Here is a 23,265-nt window from a genome sequence, read left to right as displayed (position 1 = left end):
GGCTGTTAGGTTGTGAGGTCGAGACCACGTCCCGGGGGGGATTTTCAGCCAGGATTTGGGGTGCTTGGGGGGCAAGGGCGCTGGGCCTTGGCGGAAGTCGAGCTTTGCAGAAGATGAGCTGGGAGGCTACAGAGGTTAGCTGGGAGCCCCGCGGAGCCCTAGTGGACGGAGGAGAGCGGCGATGGCGCCCCCATCTGCACACTGGCGGTACTGCCAGTCTGTGATTTTTTTTTTATTAACATGTTTTGTATAGATGCATCATGTATTGAGACCCTCTTGAGGAGAAAAAAAAAAAGCTTCCAAGGCAAGGGCCTAGGTGAAACCACAAAGGAACTGGTGAGATGAGCAAGAGTGCTGCTTCCATCTGCACGCTGGGGGTACTGCCAGTCTTTTTTTTTTTTTTTTTGGTTTTTCAAGGTAGGGTCTCACTCTGGCTCATGCTGACCTGGAATCCACTATGTAGTTTCAGGGTGGCCTCTAACGCTCAGCGATCCTCCTACCTCTGCCTCCCGAGTGCTGGGATTAAAGGCGTGCGCCACCACGCCCGGCTGCTTATTTTTTTAAGAGATGATGAGGAAACTATAGAGAAATAATGTGGGCGTGTCAAACCTCACCACATTGTTTTAAGGGTAAAACTTTCTTGACACTAAAGCATTTCTAGGACTTCATTTCATCACTGAAACGGAAGAAAATAGCACATGATCACTTTCGCATCAAAGAGAATGGCCATATTGATAATTTCCACTCCCAACACTGTGAACATCTTTGGTGTTATTTTTCTTGAAGACACTGAATCTTGTGTGTCAGGACCTCAATTTCACTGCAACTACTGAAGACGCAGTCGTTATTGGTATCCTACAGTCATAGTCAGATGGAGACTTTTAGTTGGTAACTCCTTTTAATTTTCTTTTCTTCCCCCCTCCCTTTTTAATTTTCTTCACACATACTACCAAGCAAACTGTCATCTCAAGGCAAAAATCCACAGTCTGAGTTGCAGACTATTTTGTATTACGAATTTTTGAGATAATTGTTGAATTTCTTTTTGCTGTAAATATTCAACACAATTTTCTATAGCTCATTGGATAGTCATTATTTGTATTGAATTTTCACCTGCTTTGACTAATTATTCCCTTGTGTGTGTATACTTGTATGTGTGCTATTTGCTTCTTATTTTCTTGTGTACAGCATAATTCAGAGATCCTTTTCTTACACTTATTTTTTTAAATTAATTTATTTATTTGAGAGCAACAGACACAGAGAGAAAGACAGATAGAGGAAGAGAGAGAGAATGGGCGTGCCAGAGCTTCCAGCCTCTGCAAACGAACTCCAGACGCGTGCGCCCCCTTGTGCATCTGGCTAACGTGGGACCTGGGGAATCAAGCCTTGAACCGGGGCCCTTAGGCTTCACAGGCAAGCGCTTAACCGCTAAGCCATCTCTCCAGCCCTTCTTACACTTATTTTAAAGGGGCACTATGATGACTTGCTGGTTAGTGATCCATGTGAGATTTTTTAAATCATAAAACATAGACCAGTTCACAGAAACATACAAGATATTTCTCCTATGGAGCTGCACCAGGAAATGAAATGTTCTCTGAACCAGCTGTCATGTGATAGGACATGAGTTTAGAGTGTTGCAATACCAATGAACACAGCAGGCCTTATTTCCTTCATAATAAGGGAGTAGTGTGAGGAAGCATTTTTTTAAAGTTGTCTATTTTGCCTAATAAGAAACTGGAACTCAGCAGCTAGCTTTATTTTTAAGATCTGTAAGTAAAAGTTGCCCAACTTAATTGCATCATGCTTTAAATCAATGGTGAACATAATAATATGGTATTGATTTATACCAAAACTTCCAGAAAAAAAACAGTCAACCATTCAGTAGTGTCTCCACTCCCACTGGCTTTTTTTTTTTTTTTTTTATAGTCAAGCCTTTCAATCCACACAGCAGGACGCTGAGTGCCAACATAATTGCAAACAAGGAAGGTGAATTTTCATGTACCTGGTTTGATATATGATGACTGAAAATAAAAGAAGTTTGTATACATTCGATGGGTGTGTGATGCAGAGAATGCATACAACACATGACATCTGTCTAGAGCCAAATACACTTCAAAAGATCAAACACTTCACTGGGCAGAATAATTGATACCCATGTCCCATGCAGCCGCAGTTCTCCTTTTTCTTTATTTATTATTTAAGAGAGGGGGTAGATAGAGTGGATGAGCATGCCAGGGCCTCTAGCCACTGCAAATGAACTCCAGATGCATGAGCCACTTTGTTCATCTGGCTTATGTGGGTACAGGAGAATCAAACCTGGGCCATTAGGCCTTGAAGGCAAGTGCCTTAACCACTGAACAATCTCTCCAGCCTTCTCCTCTTCTTTTCCTTCTTTTCTTCTCTTTTCCATTTGATCTACTCCCACGTGTTTCCTGCTGTTTCATTCGTTGCTCACAGATCCTGAGTTGGCCCCTGAATGCTACTATGCCAGTGCGGTGGAGCCTTTCTGTCCAGGTACAAACAGGGTGCTGTCTGTGCATGCTAGTTTACCTCTGGACTCTCAAATCCCCATGCATTGTGGGTTTCTTTGGGTTGTCAGGGTCTTACAGATATTGGGCTCTCATTTGACATCCCTTGAGAGGTGCACCAAGACATTTAAGGTCTTGCTAGCAAAGACTGGACCCAAAGACAAGGCCTACTTCCCATGAAGGCTCAGGAAAGCCTGAATAAAGTTTGGCCATGGAGAATATTTGTCAGAAACTTACATGCCAGAGTGTAACAGACATAGATATCTTCTAATTTGTTAATTAGGGGATGGAATGCCATTTCTTGAGGAACAAATTTTGATGAATCATTTTATTTTCTATTTTAAAAGACATTTTATTTATCAATATTATTTATTTATTTGAGACAGACAGAGGAAGAGAGACAGAGATAGAGAGACAGAGTGAGAATGGGTGTGCCAGGGCCTCCAGCCACTGCAAACGAACTCCAGATACATACGCCACCATGTGCATCTGGCTTACATGGGACCTGGAGAATCGAGCCTGAGTCCTTAGGCTTCACAGGCATATACCTTAACTGCTAAGCCATCTCTCCAGCCCTTTATGTATCATTTTCATCAATAAAATATATATATTAAAAATTTTAGGGCTGGAGAAATGGCTTAGCAGTTAAGGTGCTTGCCTACAAAGCCAAGGGACAAAGGTTTGAATCCCCAGGATCCTGGCATGCCTTTTCTTTCTTTCTTTCTTTCTTTCTTTCTTTCTTTCTTTCTTTCTTTCTTTCTTCCTTCCTTCCTTCCTTCCTTCCTTCCTTCCTTCCTTCCTTCCTTTTTCTTTCTCTCCCCCCCTCTTTTCCTCCCTCTTTCTCTCTCCCAAATAAGTAAATAAAGTATTAAAAAATTTTATCTCTGGTTTTTAATAATAGTATTTAACTTTTGGTTTGAAATCATTTTAGAGTTGCAGTGTTACAAAGCTCCTCTCTACCTTTAGCTTAGCTAGACGAGGTCTGATACAGCCCTCACCTATAAGAAATCAGGCGGCACAGTGTGGTGCAGGGGCCTCTGTCACCCTTCAAGGGTGACATTAGTGAAATGTTTCCCTAAGCAGTTGTGTTTGAAACAGGAACCCTTTCAGTTTACACTCTTTTTTTTCCCAGTAGGATTGTCACAAGTTCCAAGGCTTTGGTGGGGGGAGTCTTGTCCTCTGGATGCCTTTCCTCTCATCTCAGTACTGCTCAGGGGTTTGCTGTCTAATCGTGTTGAGCTATTTACAACCACTGCTGCTTCCTCAGCACCAGTCAGAGCAGTCATATCTTGATATTTCCTCAACCAAAGGCACTACCCTTTTACTTTTGAATTAAAATGTATTAAAACTTTCAGGATTTGGGAACATGGAGCCAGGTTCTTTGCCAGAATATCACATAAACTCCCTGCAGCCCAGTTCTTGGTAGAGTCCTTGTTCCTCTCTTAAACTTTATGAGCCAGGATTCCACAGTCACAATTTCTTCTGGTGTCTACTTTCCAAACTCTGACCAGAATTGTCCATTAAACTCCCACATGCCTCTTACACACTAGCTCTGAAAGCCTCTGAACAGGTCAGGTACATCACAGCAGTGGTGTCACTTCTGATACCAATTTTTGGTAGTACTTTTGTTATTGCTGTGACAAGACGTGTCAAAAACAACTTAACGAGAGAAGGGTTTGTTCCAGTTCAGTTTGAAGGTATAGTCTGTCACGTGAGGGACAGCATAGTGATGGGAGGTGAGAGGTATCTGGTTACATTGCATCTGCAATCAGGAAGCAGGGAACCATTAACACTGGCACCCAGCTAGCTTTTACCTTTTTATGTAGTCCAGTTCCTCAGCCCATTCAATAGTGTTGGCCACATTTGATATGAGTCACCCCCTCCTTAACTAATCTAATGTACAAAATCCCTCATCAATATGTGATTTGTTTCCATTGTGATTTTAATCCTGTCAAATGACAACCAAGTTGAACCATCATAACACAACAATACTGGTGAACATTTCTTTATTTTTACATTATCTAGTCACAACATGGTGGGAGAGAATTGACTTTCTCAGAGTCATTTTGCTATATACTTGTTATCTTTACTTTTCCGAGTCTATAGCCTATTTTGATACCTTCCATAAATATTGTAATTTTTTTAAAAAATTGTAGATGGTGAAATTCATTGTGAAGAGTTGCACATTTTAAGTAAATATAGACTCCTGGCTTATTTAGTGAATGAAATTTCCATCAATTAGTACCATAACATTGACTAGTCAAATCAGATCTCACTTTTCTCTTTCAGATGTTACTAGATACAGTGATGGCCCTTCAAGGAGCCAGCCTATCATTTGAGTTTTCAGCAAAGAGATATGTGAATAACACATTCCTCATATTATAATTCTTCTTCTTCCTCCTCCCCTTCTTCTTCTTCTTCTTCTTCCTCCTCCTCCTCCTCTTCTTCTTCTTCGTCTTCTTCTTCTCCTCCTCCTCCTCCTCCTCCTCCTCCTTCTCCTTTTTGTTTTTTTTGAGGTAGGGTCTGGATCTAGCCCAGACTGACCTGTGACTCACTATGTAGTCTCAGGCTGGCCTCCAACTCACAGTGATCCTCCTACCTCAGCCTCCCAAGTGCTGGGACTAAAGGCACGTGCCACTATGCCCAGCTTAATTCTTCTTGTTCTCACCAATAATGCTGCTTTCTTGAGTGCCTTGTATAGTATTTGGGCAGAAGCTGGTGCAGGGTGCATAAGGCATCTTTCTCTCTTCCTAGTTGGCAATCACAGTAGCAGAATCATTCAGGTATAACTAGTTGGCAACTCTGGCGTCTACAGAGGCTTGCACTATCCAGGGGAGGGCTTAGATGATAAACTGTGGTTCGTGTCCATGAAAGTAAGCACACTCAGCTCAAGCACTGGCAGACTCGCCACTCCTCCATCACCGAGCAGACACCTGTGCTTACATTCCAGGGCAGCTCACATGGAAGTTATGGACCAGGCTGGGTAAAAGACCCCTTCCCTCCATATACCAGGAAAATTCATCTGGAACTTTGATTGGTATTTATCATCTCTGTTTTGTACAAGGTCCTATTCTTCCTTTTGTAAGCTTCATCTGTATTTCTTTGATTCTTTTCTTCTCATTTGAGGGCTGCCAAAGCTACATTTAAAAACAGAAAAAGGAGGGGAAAAAGACTGATTCCCCTATAAATAAGAATTTTCAACATTCACTTGTTTAATACACTAGCAAAGTATTACCTGAATTTATTTAACCATTACTTAGATAAACTTGAAATAAAAGCCTTCTGAAATATCTAGGTACATGTGCGTAGTTGACGTATTAGATGGGTCAGTGAGAATGATTATCCTGACTCAACCTTTCTTGCAGCTTGGCCACTGAAGAGACGGCTCTCAGGACCTCCACTGGGACAATTTCCCAGGCACAGTCATCGTATTTCTTTTCTTCCAGGTAGAGCAGGATTCTCTGGAAGTACTTCCTTAAGGCCACACTGGGATCCTCAGCTATCAGGGCAGATGTTTCCTCCACTATCACCTGCTCCAAGCAGGTGTCCAGGAGCTCCAGCTGCTGGTGGATCTCAGTGAGGAGTTCACGCAGGAGGGGGGCGCTCCAGGGAGCAGAAGAGCGCTCTGTGTGGAAGAGGCTGAGGGTCTGCTGCAGCATCTCATGGACGACAGACATGGCCTGGACCTTGTGCGACAGACCGCCGTCCACCATCTCCCGGGGGAGTCGAAAGCCCCTTCTGTCCTTCAGACACAGGAAAGGGGAGATTCTCCTCATTTGGTCCAGAAGGTCAAAGGTCCTTCTGCTAAGCAGGGCAGAGTTCTGGGGCAGGTCACAGCCCAGACAGCTAACAGAGCTACAGCTGCACACCACTAGGGTGGCCAATAGAGGGCGCAAGAGAGCCATGGGGAAATGAGGGTGCTGCTGGCCTGGCTGAGGTGGGTGCTGGGTAAAGCTGGGAGCTGAGGTTCTCTGAAGACACGCTGTGCATGCATGGCTCTTAAATAGTGTGCAGAGAATTTTAATTTTCTGAACAATTTCTTCAGTTTTACTTTCTGCTTCAGCTTTAGGTACCCTGGATTCTGGGAGAAAGAGTTCCCATGCAGCCCTTGGCGGTAGAGCAGCTGTCCCTGCCTTCTGGCCCCATCATTGATGACTCAGGCTCCTGCTTCTAGAAGAACTCTCTTGATGGATCTCCTAAGGCCTATATCCCAGTGATAAGGGGCAGATACAGGGCATCCCTAAAGCTTTCTGATTAGCTAGACTAGCTGAACACGTGAGCTGTGGGTTCAGTGAGAGAAGTTATCTCAAAGAAAAAGATGGGGAGCAAAAGCATAAGACACCAGCCATCAGCCTCTGGCCTCCATGCACACACACACACACCACACACATGTCCATCAGCCTCTGGCCTCCATGCACACACACACCACACACATGTCCATCAGCCTCTGGCCTCCATACACACACACACACACACACACACACACACACACACACCACACATGTCCATCAGCCTCTGGCCTCCATGCACACACACACACACCACATACACATAGGTAGAACTTGGAAGTGATGAAGTGACCACAGAAATGTTGAGAGCAGCATGTGAGTTTAGACTGATAGTGTCCATGAAAGGTGAATACTGTGTGTGTGTGTGTGTGTGTGTGTGTGTGTGTGTGTGTGTGTTTGTGTGTGTGTGTGCCCACACAGTGTCTGGATCAACAGAGGTGACCAGCTTCTGTAAGCTTTTTCCTTTGACTAGGGCTTAAAGAATTTTGTAAGCCAAAATTATTTGTTCCTTTCTCACATAGTGAGTTCTGCGGTTCAGTAAATAGACAAGATAAGCGCTTATTGAAGGGAGCATACTCACTCTTTGTGTAAACAACCCCAGAGCCAATTTTTATTTCAGGTAGCACGGTAGTCTGCACTGTCCACATCTACTTTGATCGCTTTCTCTCTCTCTCTCCCTCCCTCCCTCCCTCTCCCTCCCCCCCCTTCTCTCTCTTTCTCTCTCTTTCTCCTTTCCCGCTCTCATGGAAATCATTTGAACTGTTGGACTCATGCTTCCCATCGACATTCTATCTCCCTGGTACCCACTACTGTTTCTGTCAATACTTTGAGCATTTCTCTTATCCTTCCACACTGCCCGATTTGACTCTTTCAACTTTAACTTAGTATTTCTTTATGCTCTTTGGTTTTCTAAGCAAATGAAATAAAGAGCCGGCTTTAGCTTTAGAGAAAAGTCTTCCGCAAGGAGTCAGATTCTGAACAGAAGTTTGAGCACCAGATATGGACTCTGTCATTGCAAGCCATTGCCAGTAGGTGGCGCACATCATCTTTAAATGTTTGCCAAGTCCCTAAGAGAAACTGGATCTTGCTTTCTGTTTTATTCTTACCAAAGCTACTGATTAGGTCACTAGAACAAAAACGTTCGTTACTTTGTCGGGTGAAGGGAGCTTTTCTTTTTTCTTTTTTTTTTCCATTCTTTTTAAAAAAAATTTTATTAGCATTTTCCATGATTATAAAAAAATCCCGTGTTAATTCCCTCCCCCCCCCCCACCCCATGGGAGCTTTTCGATATGGGCTATTTTTAACCAAGTAGGTGGCACTTTCAGTCCGTCTTTGGTTTCAACTGGTGGTGTATACCTGTAGTATACTACAGGGTAAATGTACAACTAGAAACCAAGACGGAACAGGAAACAGCTGTATCACAAGCTAATGTGGAGTGGAAGAGGAGAGTTTAACAATTAACCCGAATTTTTTCCTGGAGGTTTAAGAAGAAATGAAAGAAGTAAATGACAACCTTTCTGAAGATTTAATAAGTGAAAATTCAATACCTGTCACCATGAGTTCGAGGCCACCCTGAGACTACGTAGTGAATTCCAGGCCAGCCTAGACTAGAGAGTGAGACCCTACCTCAAAAACCAAAAGTAAAAATAAAAAAAAAAAATTAAGACCTTAAGTGGAATAGAAGAAGTAAGGCAAGTATAAACCAGAATATGTGAAGACAAAATGGTGAGTAATGTTCTGAACTAGATATGTTAATATGCCCATTAAATATGTTCGATTAAACCCCAATGGCATAAATACAAGTAAATTTAAATCCTGTGGTTCTGTCTCAACAGTTCTTCTGGAAGTCTCCAATGAAGCTTGTCCCCTGGTCTCTCAGGACAGCCTAGTCTTAGTGTCTTCTAAATACACCATTTGATTTATTTTTTATATTTTTATTTTTTATGACTTTTAAAAAATATTTATTTATTTTTATTTATTATTTTTCTTTATTTATTTTATTTATTATTAGAGACAGAAAGAGAGACAGAGAGAATGGGTGTACCAGGGCCTCCACCCACTGCAAATGAAGTACAGACGTGTGCTCCCCCTTGTGCATCTGGCTAACGCAGGGCCTAGAAAACCAAACCTGGGTCCTTAGGCTTGGAAGACAAGTCCCTTTACCGCTAAGCCATCTCTCCAGCCCTATATGTTATAATTTTAAAGGAGAGAGGGAGAGAATGAGAATGGGTGCACCAGGGCCTCTTTCCCCCGCAGAGGAACTCCAGGTGCATGCCCTACCTTGCACATTTGGCTTTTTGTGGCTACTGGGAAATGGAACCCACGTTGTTTTCTCCCTCAGTGTGCTCTGAGGGTCATTCCCCTTGGGGGTCTCTTACTTGTCCTAGCTGCTCAAGCTCTGGCCTATGCAGGCTTTTTTTCTTCCCTAATATTTAAAGATCAAGCTGTGGTCATTGTTTCACAACCATGCTCTGGGGTACACCTCTCAAATCTCATGCTTAAAATCAATACTAACATATCTTTAATAAACTCCAGTTCTGCTTTATAGAAGCTAGTCCAGAAATTCTTTTTAGTGTTCAAGCCATAAATCCTAGGCTTGTCTGAACCAAAGCCCTTAAAACATTAAGGAAATTCTGCTGGTCACTGAGGATGACAGTGGAGAGCTGTGCTTCTGTCTGAACAAGAGTGTATATGGGGATGCTTGAAGAAAGAGCTAAATTCATTTTTTAAAAATTTTACCAAAGATAGTTTGATCCCACAGCAGTTGGAAAAGGGGTGTCTTTAGATGTTAGCAACCATTTTCCCATCTGAATCCGTGGGTATCAACACACTATGGGGCAAGTAATGGTCCTGCCTTATGTGGTCAATGTTTTTCCTGTGGGGATGGTGCAGTAATACTCAAAGCCATTCCTGATGAAAGTGTCAAAGAAATAGCAGGTTTAGCTGCAAAGGAAAGGAGGAGCCATAAAGTGAGAAACCACACAGCAGGGAAGAGCCAGGGTGGCTCTGGGCCGAGCTCTGCCTGGGCACCTCACCCAGGAAAAGTGCCCCTATTTTTCCAGCTATTGTGAAGTGAGTTAAGACCATCTGGCATTGTCTCTTCTTCTCTGTTCTGCCTTTGGAAAGACACTATGCTGCTCCAGGTGTCCTGTCAGTAGAGCACACCAAAGCTTGTTCTCTGTAGATGATAAAGAGGAGTGGAATAGTGGAGAGGGAACATTAATAGTGATTTAGAATGAAACAACAGGGGTCATATTGCACAGGTGTCCCTATTATGAAGGCATGCTTTTTGCAACATTGAACCACCAAAGCAAATATTGAACATGGTGTAAATTCCCATGTCCAGTGCTATGGAGATTCAAGACTGAACCACATTGAAAATGAGATATGGTGAAACTGGCAATAGCAATGTACAGAAGATATATTTTTAAGTTCATTGAAGTTACCACTGGCTATTGGATTTGATGGAACAGTTGCACTTTTATTTTAGAGAAAGAAAGAGAATTGGCACACTAGGGCCTCAGCAGCTGCAACCAAACTCCAGATGCTTTCGCCACCTAGTGGGCATGTGCGACCTTGCACTTGCATCACTTTTGTTTGTTGGGCTTTCTTGGGATCTGGAGAGTCAAACATGGGTCCTTAGGCTTTGCAGGCAAGTGCCTTAACAGCTAGGCCATCTCTCCAGCACTGAACTTTTAAAAATGGGAGCTCTTCATTGATTCAGCTTTAACTAAGGGTTTCCTGCTTTGCTTAGTGAGAGGTGGCACTGAGGAGAGCACACTTTTATCTACTCCATAGTCTCTACCACTTTTGGTGGAGATTCCCAAGCTGTATTATTAGTTCCAGCTTCTTACCAAAAACACAGATGTTTATGTGCTCTTTATCCCATGACTATCTTCACCTGGATGGCTGGCCCTGAGCACCATAGTCCTGGTGTTTGTCTATGAATAAAATGCTGATGGACTGTGAATAAAAAGTACTAGAATATACCAACAAAGACCAGTTTAAGTCAAATTTTTCCTTATTTCTGTAACATGAAACAATTAGATTTGGGAGCATAATTTACATATAGTGAAAATTACCCATTTTAAATGCACTGTTGAATTTCCCCAAGGATACCTAGTCCTGTAGTCACTATGAAAATCATCAACAATCCATCCCCAAGGTATTTTTTAATGTCATTACATCATCTGTCTCTTTCCCCAGTAGCAGCCAACATACCCATAGCCAAATATCACTACATTTTTAACTTTGTAAGAATTGCATGGAAAGCAATATCTAGCCTTTTGTATCTGGCTTATTTAACCTAACAAGATGTTTCTATGAGCCATCAAAGTTGTATGTATCAAGTAAATTGTTCCTTTTGTTGAATAAATTAATAAATATGAATTTATTATTCATTTCCTGTTAGATGATATGTAGTTTTTTTACTGCTTGGAGTTTTTACAGATCAATGAACATTTGCATTCTTCTGTAGGGACATGGAGTTCATTTCTCTTGGGTAAATACATAGGAGTTGAGTTAAAACTGTTTTTTCTATCTCAGAGACCATCTTGAGCTGGCTAGGGAATGTAGTGTGGACCCAGATATCTTAGCTGCTCTGTGTCGAGAATCCCTCTAGACAGGAGAAACAAAGAGAACTCAATCAGTTTCTAACCTATCAGCTGATATCCAGGCAACTGCCCCTGAAACCTGACTAATCTTTGTCCTAGTTGTGGGTGGTTCCTTGTCTGAATTGTGCCCTCCATCCCCTGAGAATTTGAGAGGGCTTTGGGGATAGAGAGATAAGAGGAGAGAAAATCCTCTTTGATCTATCTACAGATACCTGGCATGTTGTCTGTTCAGATGCACGCAATGGATACTTTATCCACAAGCCTTCTGTTTAGTCAGAGTGCAAAGAAATAAAACAAGATTTAGGGAGTTACACTGATAATCCTGACCAGTATATTTAAACTTTTCAACAGTTAAGCAGCCTCTGTGATTTTTACTGGAGAGACATGAAACTGTTCCTAGATCAGATCTTACCTTCCCTAGAGAAACATAGGGTGACAGACAGACAGGTCAGCAGAGAGAGGAAATCATTCCCACCCAGAAGGTAAAATGTAGTATACCTACCGGGTCCCAGACAGTGCTGTTACAGGATCTCAAATGGGATCTGGAAGAGGAATGAGATCTCTGGGCAAAGAATCATTTCCTCTATTTCATTACTGAAGGACTGAAAAAGGCAAAGATTAAGTCTCTTAATTATGCTTAACTGGCCTATGTCTTTCAAGAAGAAAAGCCCCTGTACCTTTATATCAGAGACTTAGGGAAGCAAGAAAGAAATATACTAATATTGAGTGAGTTCACTAGAGGAAAAGATCATCCTTAAAGATAGATTTTTAACTCAATCCCTTCAGATATAGAAAACAGCAAAAGCTGGTGGTTGAGCCAGAGAAGCTTCTCTCAATGAAAGTGAGACTAGCATTAACATGTGGACATAAATGTAAGAGTTTAAAGGGCAGTTTTGTATGTAGTATATATGGATTCAGCCAGACAACAATAGTAGTGACTTCTCTAGGACTTATGACCTCTGCAGCCATAGGCTTTTGACTAGATTTTCAGTGTTGGGCATGTATTCCCTCCTGTGGAGCATGCCTCCAGTCCAATCAGAACACAGTTGGTTTCCCCCATAACAGACATGCTGCTATTATGCCAGTTGGCACATTTGGCCTGTGGTGCAATAAACTTCTCATTTCTGGTAGAAAACATGTGACCAAAAGCAACTTGTGGGAGGGAAGGATTTATCTTGGCTTACAGACTCACGGGGGAAACTCTGTGATAGGAGGAGAAAACAATGGAATGAGCAAAGGGTAGACATCACCACCTGGCCAACATCAGATGAATAATAGCAGCAGGAGAGTGTACCGAACACTAGCAAGGGGAAGCCCATAAACCCAATCCCAACAATCCATCACGGCCAGGAGACTCTAATCCCCAAATTGCCACCAGCTGGAGATCTAGCATTACAGAACAAGTAAATTTCTGGGTGATACCTGAATCAAGCCATCACATTCCACCCTGGTCCTCATAAACTGATTACCATCCATGGTGTAAAATGCAATGCATTCAGTGCAACTTTAAAAGTTCTCACAGTTTTTATCAATCCCAATGATGTTCAGACATCCCCAGTGTAAGGTTTTGGACTGACCAAGACCACAGAAACCACTCTGAGTCAAAGATGGAAGCTTTTATTCAGGAAAAACATGAGCTGCTGGGACTCACTCTCAACAACAGAGCACAGTCAGCTTGGAAGGTGAGGAAGGGAAAAGTTTAAAAACAAAAAATTTTTAAACAGGTGTCTATAGGGGAGAACGAAGATAGGGCATGACACAAAAACAGTGACCACAAGATAAGGGGGCAGGAAACCTAGACCTGAGGCATTGTTAGGCAAGAAAGGGATAATAGCTGGGCAGTTTCCTGAGTAATATGGATGACCCACTTCCTTGTGTCTGTCACCATCCTGTCTTTGGTGACTCCATGTTGTCCTGACTTAATACCCACAATCCAAAGTCTTAACTGAGGTGTAATGCCAAAAAAAAAAAAAAAAAAAAAAGAGGGAAAAGGCATAATGGCATAGAATAAACATTCACACTGCAAAAGATGGAATTTCACATAACAAGGAAAATGAATCAATACAAGATTATACAAGATTTGAAACAAGGAAAATATCAAATGCTATTGCTTCAAGTCTGATAAACCTAACCAGTGACAAGTCTCTGAGTTGGATAATTCTAATCAGTGAGGAGTCTCTGGAGTTCCAATTCTACTCCTTCAGCTAGGTTACTCACATTCTTGGAAAACTTCATCCAGTGCCGACAACTCTCCTTGTCAGCAGTTCCATAGTCCTGGCATCTCCACTGGGTCTCCACTGTAACCCATGGTTGATCCTCATGACTCCATCAGGCCTCCACACAGGTAATTCTACAAGCCAGCTTTACGCTGTCCATGGACATTTCCAAAAAATAAAACCATGCTGCAAATTCAATGACCCTCTATTTCCTTCATTTGTTATGCTCCATGGTGGGCTATCAACTTTTTAATCCAGAGGGAGAAAAAGCTGACTTTGAAGAACAGAACACTCCTTCAGCATTCAGGCTCCTTCAAAAGAGAGTTTGCAATCATCCTGTTATCTCAATGCAGATCAGCTGGCCCAATCTCAATGGTTGTAATCTCTGAAACAATTGTAGCTGAACAGGCAGCAGTTTAGGCCCAAAGATTTCATATCTTTCTATTCCATATCCATCTGCTCACACCAGTTCATTTCTGCACAATGCCACCCCATGCAAGTTCTCAGGACACAGGCATAATCCCAAACCTCTCACACAAACTACCTTTAGCCTAATCTGGACAAAGTTCTTTTTTCCACTCATAAGCCAAACTTCACAGCCCATAGTTCTTAACATATTCAGGTCTTTCAAATCTGTTCAAAATGGTCCATGAAGCTGTACTTACAGCCCTGCAAGGTATCTCTTAGGCCAAGGTTTTAAATCCTTTCATATTTCTCCCTCAAATCAGTCCCAAAGGGCCAAAAGCCACACAGTCAAGTTTCTAGTATCAGTGATCCCACTTCTATTGCCAATTGTACTATTGCAGTCAACTTCTAATTGCTGGTAGAAAGCATCCGACTAAAAGCAGCTTGTGGGAGGAGAGGGTTTATTTTGGCTTTAAGACTCAGGGGGAAATCCATGATGGTAGGGGAAGACAATGGAATGAGCAGATGGTGGACATCACATCCTGACCAACATCAGGTGGGCAATAGCAGCAGGAGAGTGTGCCAAACATTGGTAAGGGGAAGCCCATAAACCCATCCCAACAATACATTATCTCCAGGAGACTCCAATTTCCATATTGCCTCCAGCTGGGGACGTAGCATTCAGAACACATAAATTTATGGGGGCACCTGAATCAAACCACCACAGCCTGGCTGACCAGTTGTAATGCTTGCAGGGTCCACTGCTATTTAACACTGGTGATGACTCCTTCCCCCACTAAAGGCTATGAGGCTCTTTCCAGCATTCTGACAGCTAGTCAGCAGAGAGGAAGTTTCCAGCACAGCTCTGGCTTGATTTCTCAGTGAACTGCAGCTCAAATCTTTAGCAATAGGGTCTTATTATCTAGTTCTGGTAGGCAACTCAGAACCTTGGCAATGGCCTATAATGTTTTGGGGGCATCAGGGGCCTCTCTTCCCAGCAGCCCACTGGGAGGTATTCTACCCTTGACACTGAAATTTTTCTAGTAGCTATCTATGACTTCTGGATGCACTGTTATCCATGTCCATAGGATACTTCTGCCCAAACTATTTTTAGCATATATATTCTTGGTTAGCAAAAATGTATGTTTCCATATGGCTTATTCATGATATTGTAAATTTGTGTCTGAATCACTTTCTATTTCATCTTCAAGTCATTCCCAAAATAGAGAAGTAAAAATTGAGTGTAAAGGGATTGTGTCATTGCTTTCAAGACATCTTTTATTTTATTTCTATAGTCAACAAAGAAAGCCATGATTTAATTTGGACAAGTTGAAATAAAAGAAAAATGAATTTAATTCTGAAAGCATATAAAGAATGTAGAGCTGCTGACAGAAAGCTGGGAAAAGCCACACTATATGCAGTTCAGTGGGAGAGAGAGAATTTACCAGTGAAGATACTCAACAGTTGATACTGCAAACCTTATATTTGGCCAGCCAAATGAGCCAACAGGTACAATAGTGCCATGTCTGTTATGGGGGAAACCAACCACCCTCTAATTTGATTGGAGGCTCACCCCATGGGAAGGACTACATATCTGATACTGAAAACCTACTACAGGGGTAGTCATGAGCCCTAGGGGTTTAACTTCTGCTGGCATCTGGCTAAATGTATATACTATGCACTCCAAACTGCCCAGTAAGCACTCCTCTTAATGTTCATACCCACATATTAATGCTACTCTCACTACTGGTTAGAGAAGCTTCTCTTTTCAGGTGGTAGTGACCTTGTGTTGCAGTCAGGTTAACATTGCTGGTAGAAATAACCCGACCAAGGGCAGCTTGTGGAAAAAGAGGTTTATTTTGGCTTATAGGTTCAAAGGGAAGGTCCATGATGGCAGGGGAAAATGGTGGCATAAGTAGAGGGTAGACAACACCACCTGGCCCTCATAAGGTAGACAACAGGAATAGGACAGTATGCCAAACACTAGCAAGGGGGAGTTGGTTATAATGCCCAAAACCCCCCCTCCCCACAATACAATGCCTTCTGGAGGTTAATTCCCAAATCTTCATCAGTTGGGAACCTAGCATTCAGAACACCTAAGTTTATGGGGACACCTGAATCAAATCACCACACCTTGTAATGACTCAGTAGGCACCATGGTGCTGAGAAGTGACAGAGGAGTGCTCCGCACTGACATATTTCAATCTCACCTTCCAAAGCTCAGGGTCCTTTGTGGAAGAGGTGGCAGAAAGAATGTAGGAGCCAAAGGAAGGATAGGACTCCTTATAACATGCTCCTCCAGACACAAAATGGCCTGGATATCCATGATCTCATGGTGCCTGACACTACCTACACAAGACCATCATAATAGGAGAAAAAGATCATGACGTCAAAATAAAAGAGAGACTGATTAAGAGAGGGAGAGGGGATATAATGGATATTTCAAAGGGGAAACTAGGAGGAGAGAGGGAATTACCACCATGGATATTGTTTACAATTATGGATGTTGTCAATAAAAAAGTCAATTAAAAAATCTTTGAAAACAAGAAAAGAATGTGGGGCTGGATAGATTGCTTAATGTTTAAGGCACTTGCCTGTGAAGCCAAAGGATGTAGGTTTGACTTCCCAGTTCCCACATAAGCCAGAAGCATCAGGGGCACATGCATCTGGAATTTGTTTGCAGTGGCTGAAGGCACTGGTGCACCCATTCTCTCTCTCTCTCTCTCTTTCTATTTGCCTCTTCTCTGTCTCAAGCAAATAAAGTTAAAAATTTAAAAATATGTTTTAAAAAAAGAAAAGAATGTAATTTTCTACATAAGAAAGAGATTATGGGAGTTCTCATACTCTCTTCCACTTAATCCAAACTTCTTGTTGATTTTACCAATGTAGCTCTGACAGCATAACAGATTCCATTTGCTTCCCAATGTAGTGAGGTTTTACTCTACAGAGCAGCTTACTGACATTCAATTGGGGTATTAATCAGAAATAGTGTACATTATAAATAATATAAATTATTAATATAAATAAAAATTTTATTATATAAAGTCAATAAAGTGCCAGGCATGGTGGTGCACAACTTTAGTCCCAGCCCTCAGGAGGCAGAGGTAGGAGGATAGTCACGAGTTTGAGTCCACTTTAAGACTACATAGCGAATTCTAGGCCAGCCTGGGCCAGAGTGAGACCCTACCTCAAAAAAAAAGAAAACTCAATAAAACTTTAAATATGATTCAGCTACACATCAGCCACATTAACCCTATTGAACAAAATATTTATTAAAAAATAAAAACTGAGGTTGGTGAGATGGCTTTTTGGTAGGCACTTGCCTGTGAAGCCTAAGGACATGGGTTTGACTCCCCAGGACCAATATCAGCCTGGTGCACAAGCACATGTGTCTGGAGTTTATTTGCAGTGGTTAGAGACCCTGGAACACCCATTATCTCTCTTTCTCTCCTGTCTCTCATAGATAAATACAGTAAAATATTTTAAAGAATAGAATAAAAAGACTGGCCTCATGGGAGGAAAGTACTTGCTTACCATGTTTAGGTCTTTGGGTTCAATTGTTAGTATCTAAATTTTGTTTGAGGTAGGAACTCACTCTAACCCAAGCTGACCTGAAACTCAGTATATAGTCCAGACTGGCCTTGAATTCACAATGATAATCCTACCTAAACCTACCAAGTGTTATTAAAGCCCTGAGCAACCATGCCCAAAGTTAGCATCTAATTTTTTAAATTAAAAGACCAAAGAAAATGATACATTAGGGCTGGAGAGATGGCTTAGCGGTTAAGGCATTTGCCTGTAAAGCCAAAGGCCCTAAGTTTGATTCCCCAGAACCCAAGTCAGCCAGATGCACAAAGTAGTGCATGCATCTGGAATTTGTTTGCAGTGGCTAGAGGCACTCTTTTTCTCTCTCAATAAATAAATAAAAATAAATACTTTAAAAGAAAACAAGTATCATGGTGCTAGAAAGAAGTGACTAGAGTACTGAGTAACATCTCGACCACACCTTCCAAGGCTCAGGGTCTAATGCAGAAGAGGCAGTGGAAAGACTGTAAGAGCCAAAAGAAGGGTTTGACTCCTTACAACGTGCTCCCTCCAGACAAAAAGTTGGCCTCAATATTCACGACCTCATAGTGCCTGACACTACCTACACAAAACCATCATAAAAGGAGGGAAGGATCATGGCATCTGAATAGAGGAGAGACTTATTGAGATGGGGAGTGAATGTGATGGAGAATGGAATTTCAAAGAGGAAAAGGGGGGAGGGAGGGTATTACCATGGGATATTTTTTATAATCATGGAAAGTGTTTAATAAAATTGAGAAAAAAAGAAAAGAAAAAAAGAAAATGGAATCCTGTTAGAGTACTTGATGACCCACCAAAGGTTAATGGTAAGACCCTACTGCCAAAGACACCATATGTTGTTGGGATGGAACATGGAGTGACCTGGCTAGAAACTGGAAGAGAGTCAATCCCAAGACAGTTAGCTTGCCTAGTGCAAGAAGGTGTTACATGAGTGACTGAGGAAAAATGACCAACATCTGTCTAAGCAACTTTGGTCTAAGCTACTCAACAGCAATCAACCTGACGTGATGCTCACACAAGTGCAATAATGGCGCACAGCCATGGTGGGTTACCAACTGCTCTTGATTTGTCTAATGGATCTGCTCAATGGAACAGAACCCATACCTAGAATGGGGAAACTAGTCAGAGTCATACCAAAGATGAGCCCACTCTCCAATATCAAGCTCCCACCAATAGTGTGCTACAAGAGGGCTTATACCTATTAAATTCTCTCTAAAATAATAATGGGTATCCATATATCTTGCAGTGACATCACTCTCTATTGGAGAATTTGCTTTTCTTTTTCAGATAGACCCAAAACCTGAGGAGAGAATCAGCCCATTGCACCCCACCAGGGCACCAGCTGAAGCCATAGAGTTAATGGGGTAATGAGCAAGAGATGCTTTCTTGGTGAACCTGGTATCAGCACAAGGGTGAAGGTGACAGACACAGGAATACTCAATTCCTACCAAATCAGATATCCAGAGACACAGACATTCCCAAGACCTCCAGTCACTGAAATAGACCTAAAATGAACTCAATATGGCTCAGGAAATTTGCAGAAGAGGGGATGGAAAGATTGCTAAAGCCATAAGTTGGGTCATTATGCACAGAGACATTGCCTCTACCCCCATAACTAAAGGCCACTCCCACAATGCAATACCCACAATCTACAGGGGGCGGAGACAGGGAGAAGACTAATGATGGTATCATTATGGCTGTATATACACAATATACATAACTAATTAAAAAATTACATTGTATCCTTTTCCAAGTTCCACCCTTTTTTTGTCCTCCATATCATAATGAAAACTTCAAGTCATTTTCTACATAAAATTCCCATTAACTTCTTTTTATTTTATCCTGTTTCCTAATTCAATATGATTTCTACTAATTTATTATACCAAAACACATGCATTATGATGACCAAGACCATCTGTTTTCCCAGTGTATAGGAGAATTTCCATCTCCATTTCACATGAATGAATTGATACTTCTCAATAATTTTTGTTGTAAAAACACTCATATCATCACCTGGATTTCACCCTTCTAATGCCTCTGTTTCTTCTTTTACTTTAAGGTTGAAAATCAAACAAATGAATACTAAGTCTTTCCTACCCAACATTTCATTCCTTTGGGCTTTCAGTTCATAGCATTATTGTACACTGCAGATGTAAATATCCATTTGGCAATGAGCACTTGTATTTAGATGTTCAGTCAAATGTAGGGGATATCTGCTTCTTATTTTCTGAGTTGACTAATTCAAGATTTCAATAGCCCTTTTTCTTCTCATAATTATTATTATTATTACTCAACCCAATATATATTGTTGCAGTTATTAACTTAAGGTTATGTTTTACAGAAATCAAAGAAATGGAAAATCTACTTTTTATGTTTACATTTCTACTGTGAGGTAAACATAAAACTTAGTTTAAAGGAAGTTTCTCTGTTTCTACTTATAATTGAAACATGACAATGGTATACAAGTAGGATTGCCATTGATTCTTAAATCAGTTGTGAAATGAGGTTAGAATTTCTCTATAAAGAATTAAAATTGTGTTGAAGACTAAAATATATAAGGAGATCCAAAAAGTTAAAGCAAAAATTTAAGTGACCTGATTAAAAACTGAGTAAAAAAAAAAAAAAAACTTAACAAAAGAGCTAAGAAAACATTTCTCAAAAGGAGAAATACAGATGGCTGAGAGGCACGTGAGGAATATTCAATGTTACTAATCATGGAAAGGTGGTCTGGTTAAAAATGGCTATTACTGGGTGGGGATGTAATTCAGTTGGCAGAGTTCTTTGTGTAACATGCATGAAGGCCTGGATATGATCTCCAGCAATACATAAACCTGCCCTAGTGACTCACACCTGTAATATTAGCACATGACAGACAGAGGCAGGAATATCAGAAGTTTAAGTCATAATTGGTGACAAAGTGAGTTTGTGCCCAGCCTGGGGTACAGAAGATCTTTTCTAATTAAAAAAAAAGTTATTGCCAAGAAAGATTGAACATAACAAGAAATGAAGAGAATGTGGTGAAAAGTGAACACTTGCACATGTATGACAGAAACATTAATTAGTACAGCTATCATGCACAGCATAGAGGACCCTAAAAACACCCTTAAAAACAGGGCTACCATATCCCATCCCACCACTAGAAATATCTTAAAAGTGGTAAAATCAGTCTATAGAAGAGACATCTGTGTTCTTATGGTTATTACATCACTATTTTCAATAGCCAGGACCTTGAAATAGTGTCTATGCACTAGTGAATGAATGACGGAAATGTGGTGCATATACACATTGGAACACTTCTTGGCTCTATGAGGAATGAAAACCTGACACTTGCAGCAACCTGGACTGAAAGAGAGATAATAAGTGTGAATGACATTAGTCAGTCAGAGAAGACAAGAGGTGAATGCTCTCACTCATATGGGGAATTGTCTTCCAAGAGTCTGTTTCATAGAGGTTGATCATAAAATGAGTGAGTTATAAGAGGGCAGAAGGAGTGGGAGCCTAGGGGGAGATGGAGAAATATTGATCAGTGGGTATTAATGTGTTGTGTCATAGGATCAAGAGGTGCTGCTGCACAACTGCATGGCAAGGTTGGTATACACAATGCATTATACATTTCAGAGCAATGACTTTGCACATTTCAGAAACTTAAAGGGAATAATAATTATGCAATGAATTGATATGTCTACCATTAAATGGTATCCATATTAATATGTACAACTTCTAAGTTTTAATGTCAATTCAAATAAATTTAGAAATAGTTAAAATAAATCAAAGACATCATTATACAAGATGTTTGCTTCAGCAAGTACTTATTGAACAGACCTAGAAAAATCAAATATAAGGATCATACTGTCATATTTCAAACACAATGCAGTGGTACACAAGAAAATACTTATATAAAATAATAATAAATAGTATATGGCTATAGAAGTAAATAAATATTTAAATATATCTATATATGAATGGATGTAAGGTGAAAATGCCTAAAGGTGTGCTCCTAATGTTACTTAAAAATCCTAAAAGCATCTCAAAAGATGATAGAATTTGTGACACAATTACATCAGAAATTAGTCCTTTAAATGACAGAGATTGTGCAGTGAGATACAGGGGAACTATTTTCATGTTGGGCCATGGCTCACTAGTAATACTTGTTAATCTCTCTAGTAAGCTGGCTGAGGAAGACAAGGCTCTCAACGGTTCTGCTCTGACCAACTCCCAAGCACAGGTACTGTATCTCTTCTCTTTCAGGTAGCCAGTGATCCTCTGGAAGTATTTCTTCACAAGAAGTAGGGAGTCTTGAAATACCAGAGGAGCCTCTTGCACCCCCACCTGCTGCATCAGACAGGCCTGCAGGTCACTCAGCTGTTGATAGGAGCCAGTGCAGAATTTGTCCAGGAGGATTAGTTCCCAAGCAGTGGACAAGTCCTTTCTGCAGAAGAGGTTCAAGATCTGCTGGTTCACCTCATGGAGGACAGAGATGACCTGAGCCTTCTAGACCTGCTTGCCAACAACAGCTTCATAAAGTCATTTCCGTCTTTTAGGCAGGTGAAATGGGATATTTTCCTCACTTGGCCCAGGAATATCAAGGCTCTTCTGTTGCCCTGGCTATGGGACTGAGGCAGGTCACAGCCCAGTAAGCAGCATGACATGTAACTGAACACCACCAGGGCCTCTAGGAAGGCAAAGGCCAGGACATGGGGGACTATGCAAATACTGCTGGCCCTGCTGGGGTACATGGTCCTGAGCCTTCACCTCTAGGTTCCTGAAGACTGTGCTTTCTGCGTAGGTCTTTGGGAAAGTACCCAGTTCCATTGTCTGAATGTCCTTCCCTTATTTGGTTTCCATTTTGCATTCTCTATTTGTGTTTCTCTACCATTTTGCTTTCATAGTTCCTTCCACTATTCCTTATTTCCTCCCTCACATTTTCTAAACTTTCCATTAAACTTTTAACACAGATTTACTTTATTTCCACTTGTGTTACATATCTTATTCTCTACTTTATACATTAAAAGTGTGAAATTTGGTGGTGCATGCCTTTAATCCTTGCACTTGGGAGGGAGGCAGAGGCAGGACGATTGCCACGAGTTCAAGGCCATCCTGAGACTACTTAGTGAATTCCAGGTCAGCCTGGGCTAGAGCAAGACCCTACCTCAAAAAAAAAATGTGAAATTTACTTTTGTTATCTAATACTGGGGTAATAATTACAAAAAACAATTACTAATTTAAATTTGGTATTATAAATAAATTATCAGAATGACCTTTACTTCACTTTATACTTATATAATCATAGTGTGGTGGTTTGATTCAGGTGTCCCCCATAAACTTAGGTGTTCTGAATGCTAGGTTCCCAGCTGATGGATATTTGGGAATTAATGCCTCCTGCAGGGAGTGTATTGTTGGAGGTGGGCTTAAGGGCTTTATAGCCAGTTTCCCCTTGCCAGTGTTTGGCACACCCTCCTGTTGCTGTGTTCCACCTTATGTTGGCCAGGTGGTGATGTCCACCCTCTGCTCATGCCATCGTTTTCCCCTGCCATCGTGGAGCTTCCCCTCGAGCCTGTAAGCCAAAATAAATCTCTTTTTCCCAGAAGCTGCTCTTGGTTGGGTGATTTCTACCAGCAATGCGAACCGGACT

General features: G+C 41.3%; 2 protein-coding genes across 2 annotated transcripts; both read right to left on the bottom strand.

Annotated features, from left to right (window-relative positions):
• Positions 1-5,851: 5,851 nt before the first annotated feature.
• LOC101604262 (interferon omega-1-like) lies at positions 5,852-6,430 on the bottom strand. The gene has a single exon (XM_004658506.2). It carries the CDS (start codon positions 6,428-6,430, stop codon positions 5,852-5,854), a length of 579 nt encoding a protein of 192 aa, XP_004658563.2.
• A 5,518-nt stretch (positions 6,431-11,948) lies between these two features.
• On the bottom strand, positions 11,949-22,369 carry LOC101604557 (interferon alpha-4-like). Its single transcript, XM_045156103.1, is given in 3 exon segments — positions 11,949-12,029; positions 21,693-22,153; positions 22,156-22,369. Coding segments are annotated over 3 exon segments (756 nt in total).
• Positions 22,370-23,265: the final 896 nt, after the last annotated feature.

This window comes from Jaculus jaculus, chromosome 1, assembly GCF_020740685.1.
Source record: "Jaculus jaculus isolate mJacJac1 chromosome 1, mJacJac1.mat.Y.cur, whole genome shotgun sequence".
Classification (NCBI taxonomy): domain Eukaryota; kingdom Metazoa; phylum Chordata; class Mammalia; order Rodentia; family Dipodidae; genus Jaculus; species Jaculus jaculus.
This window is presented reverse-complemented; position numbering and strand designations above follow the sequence as displayed.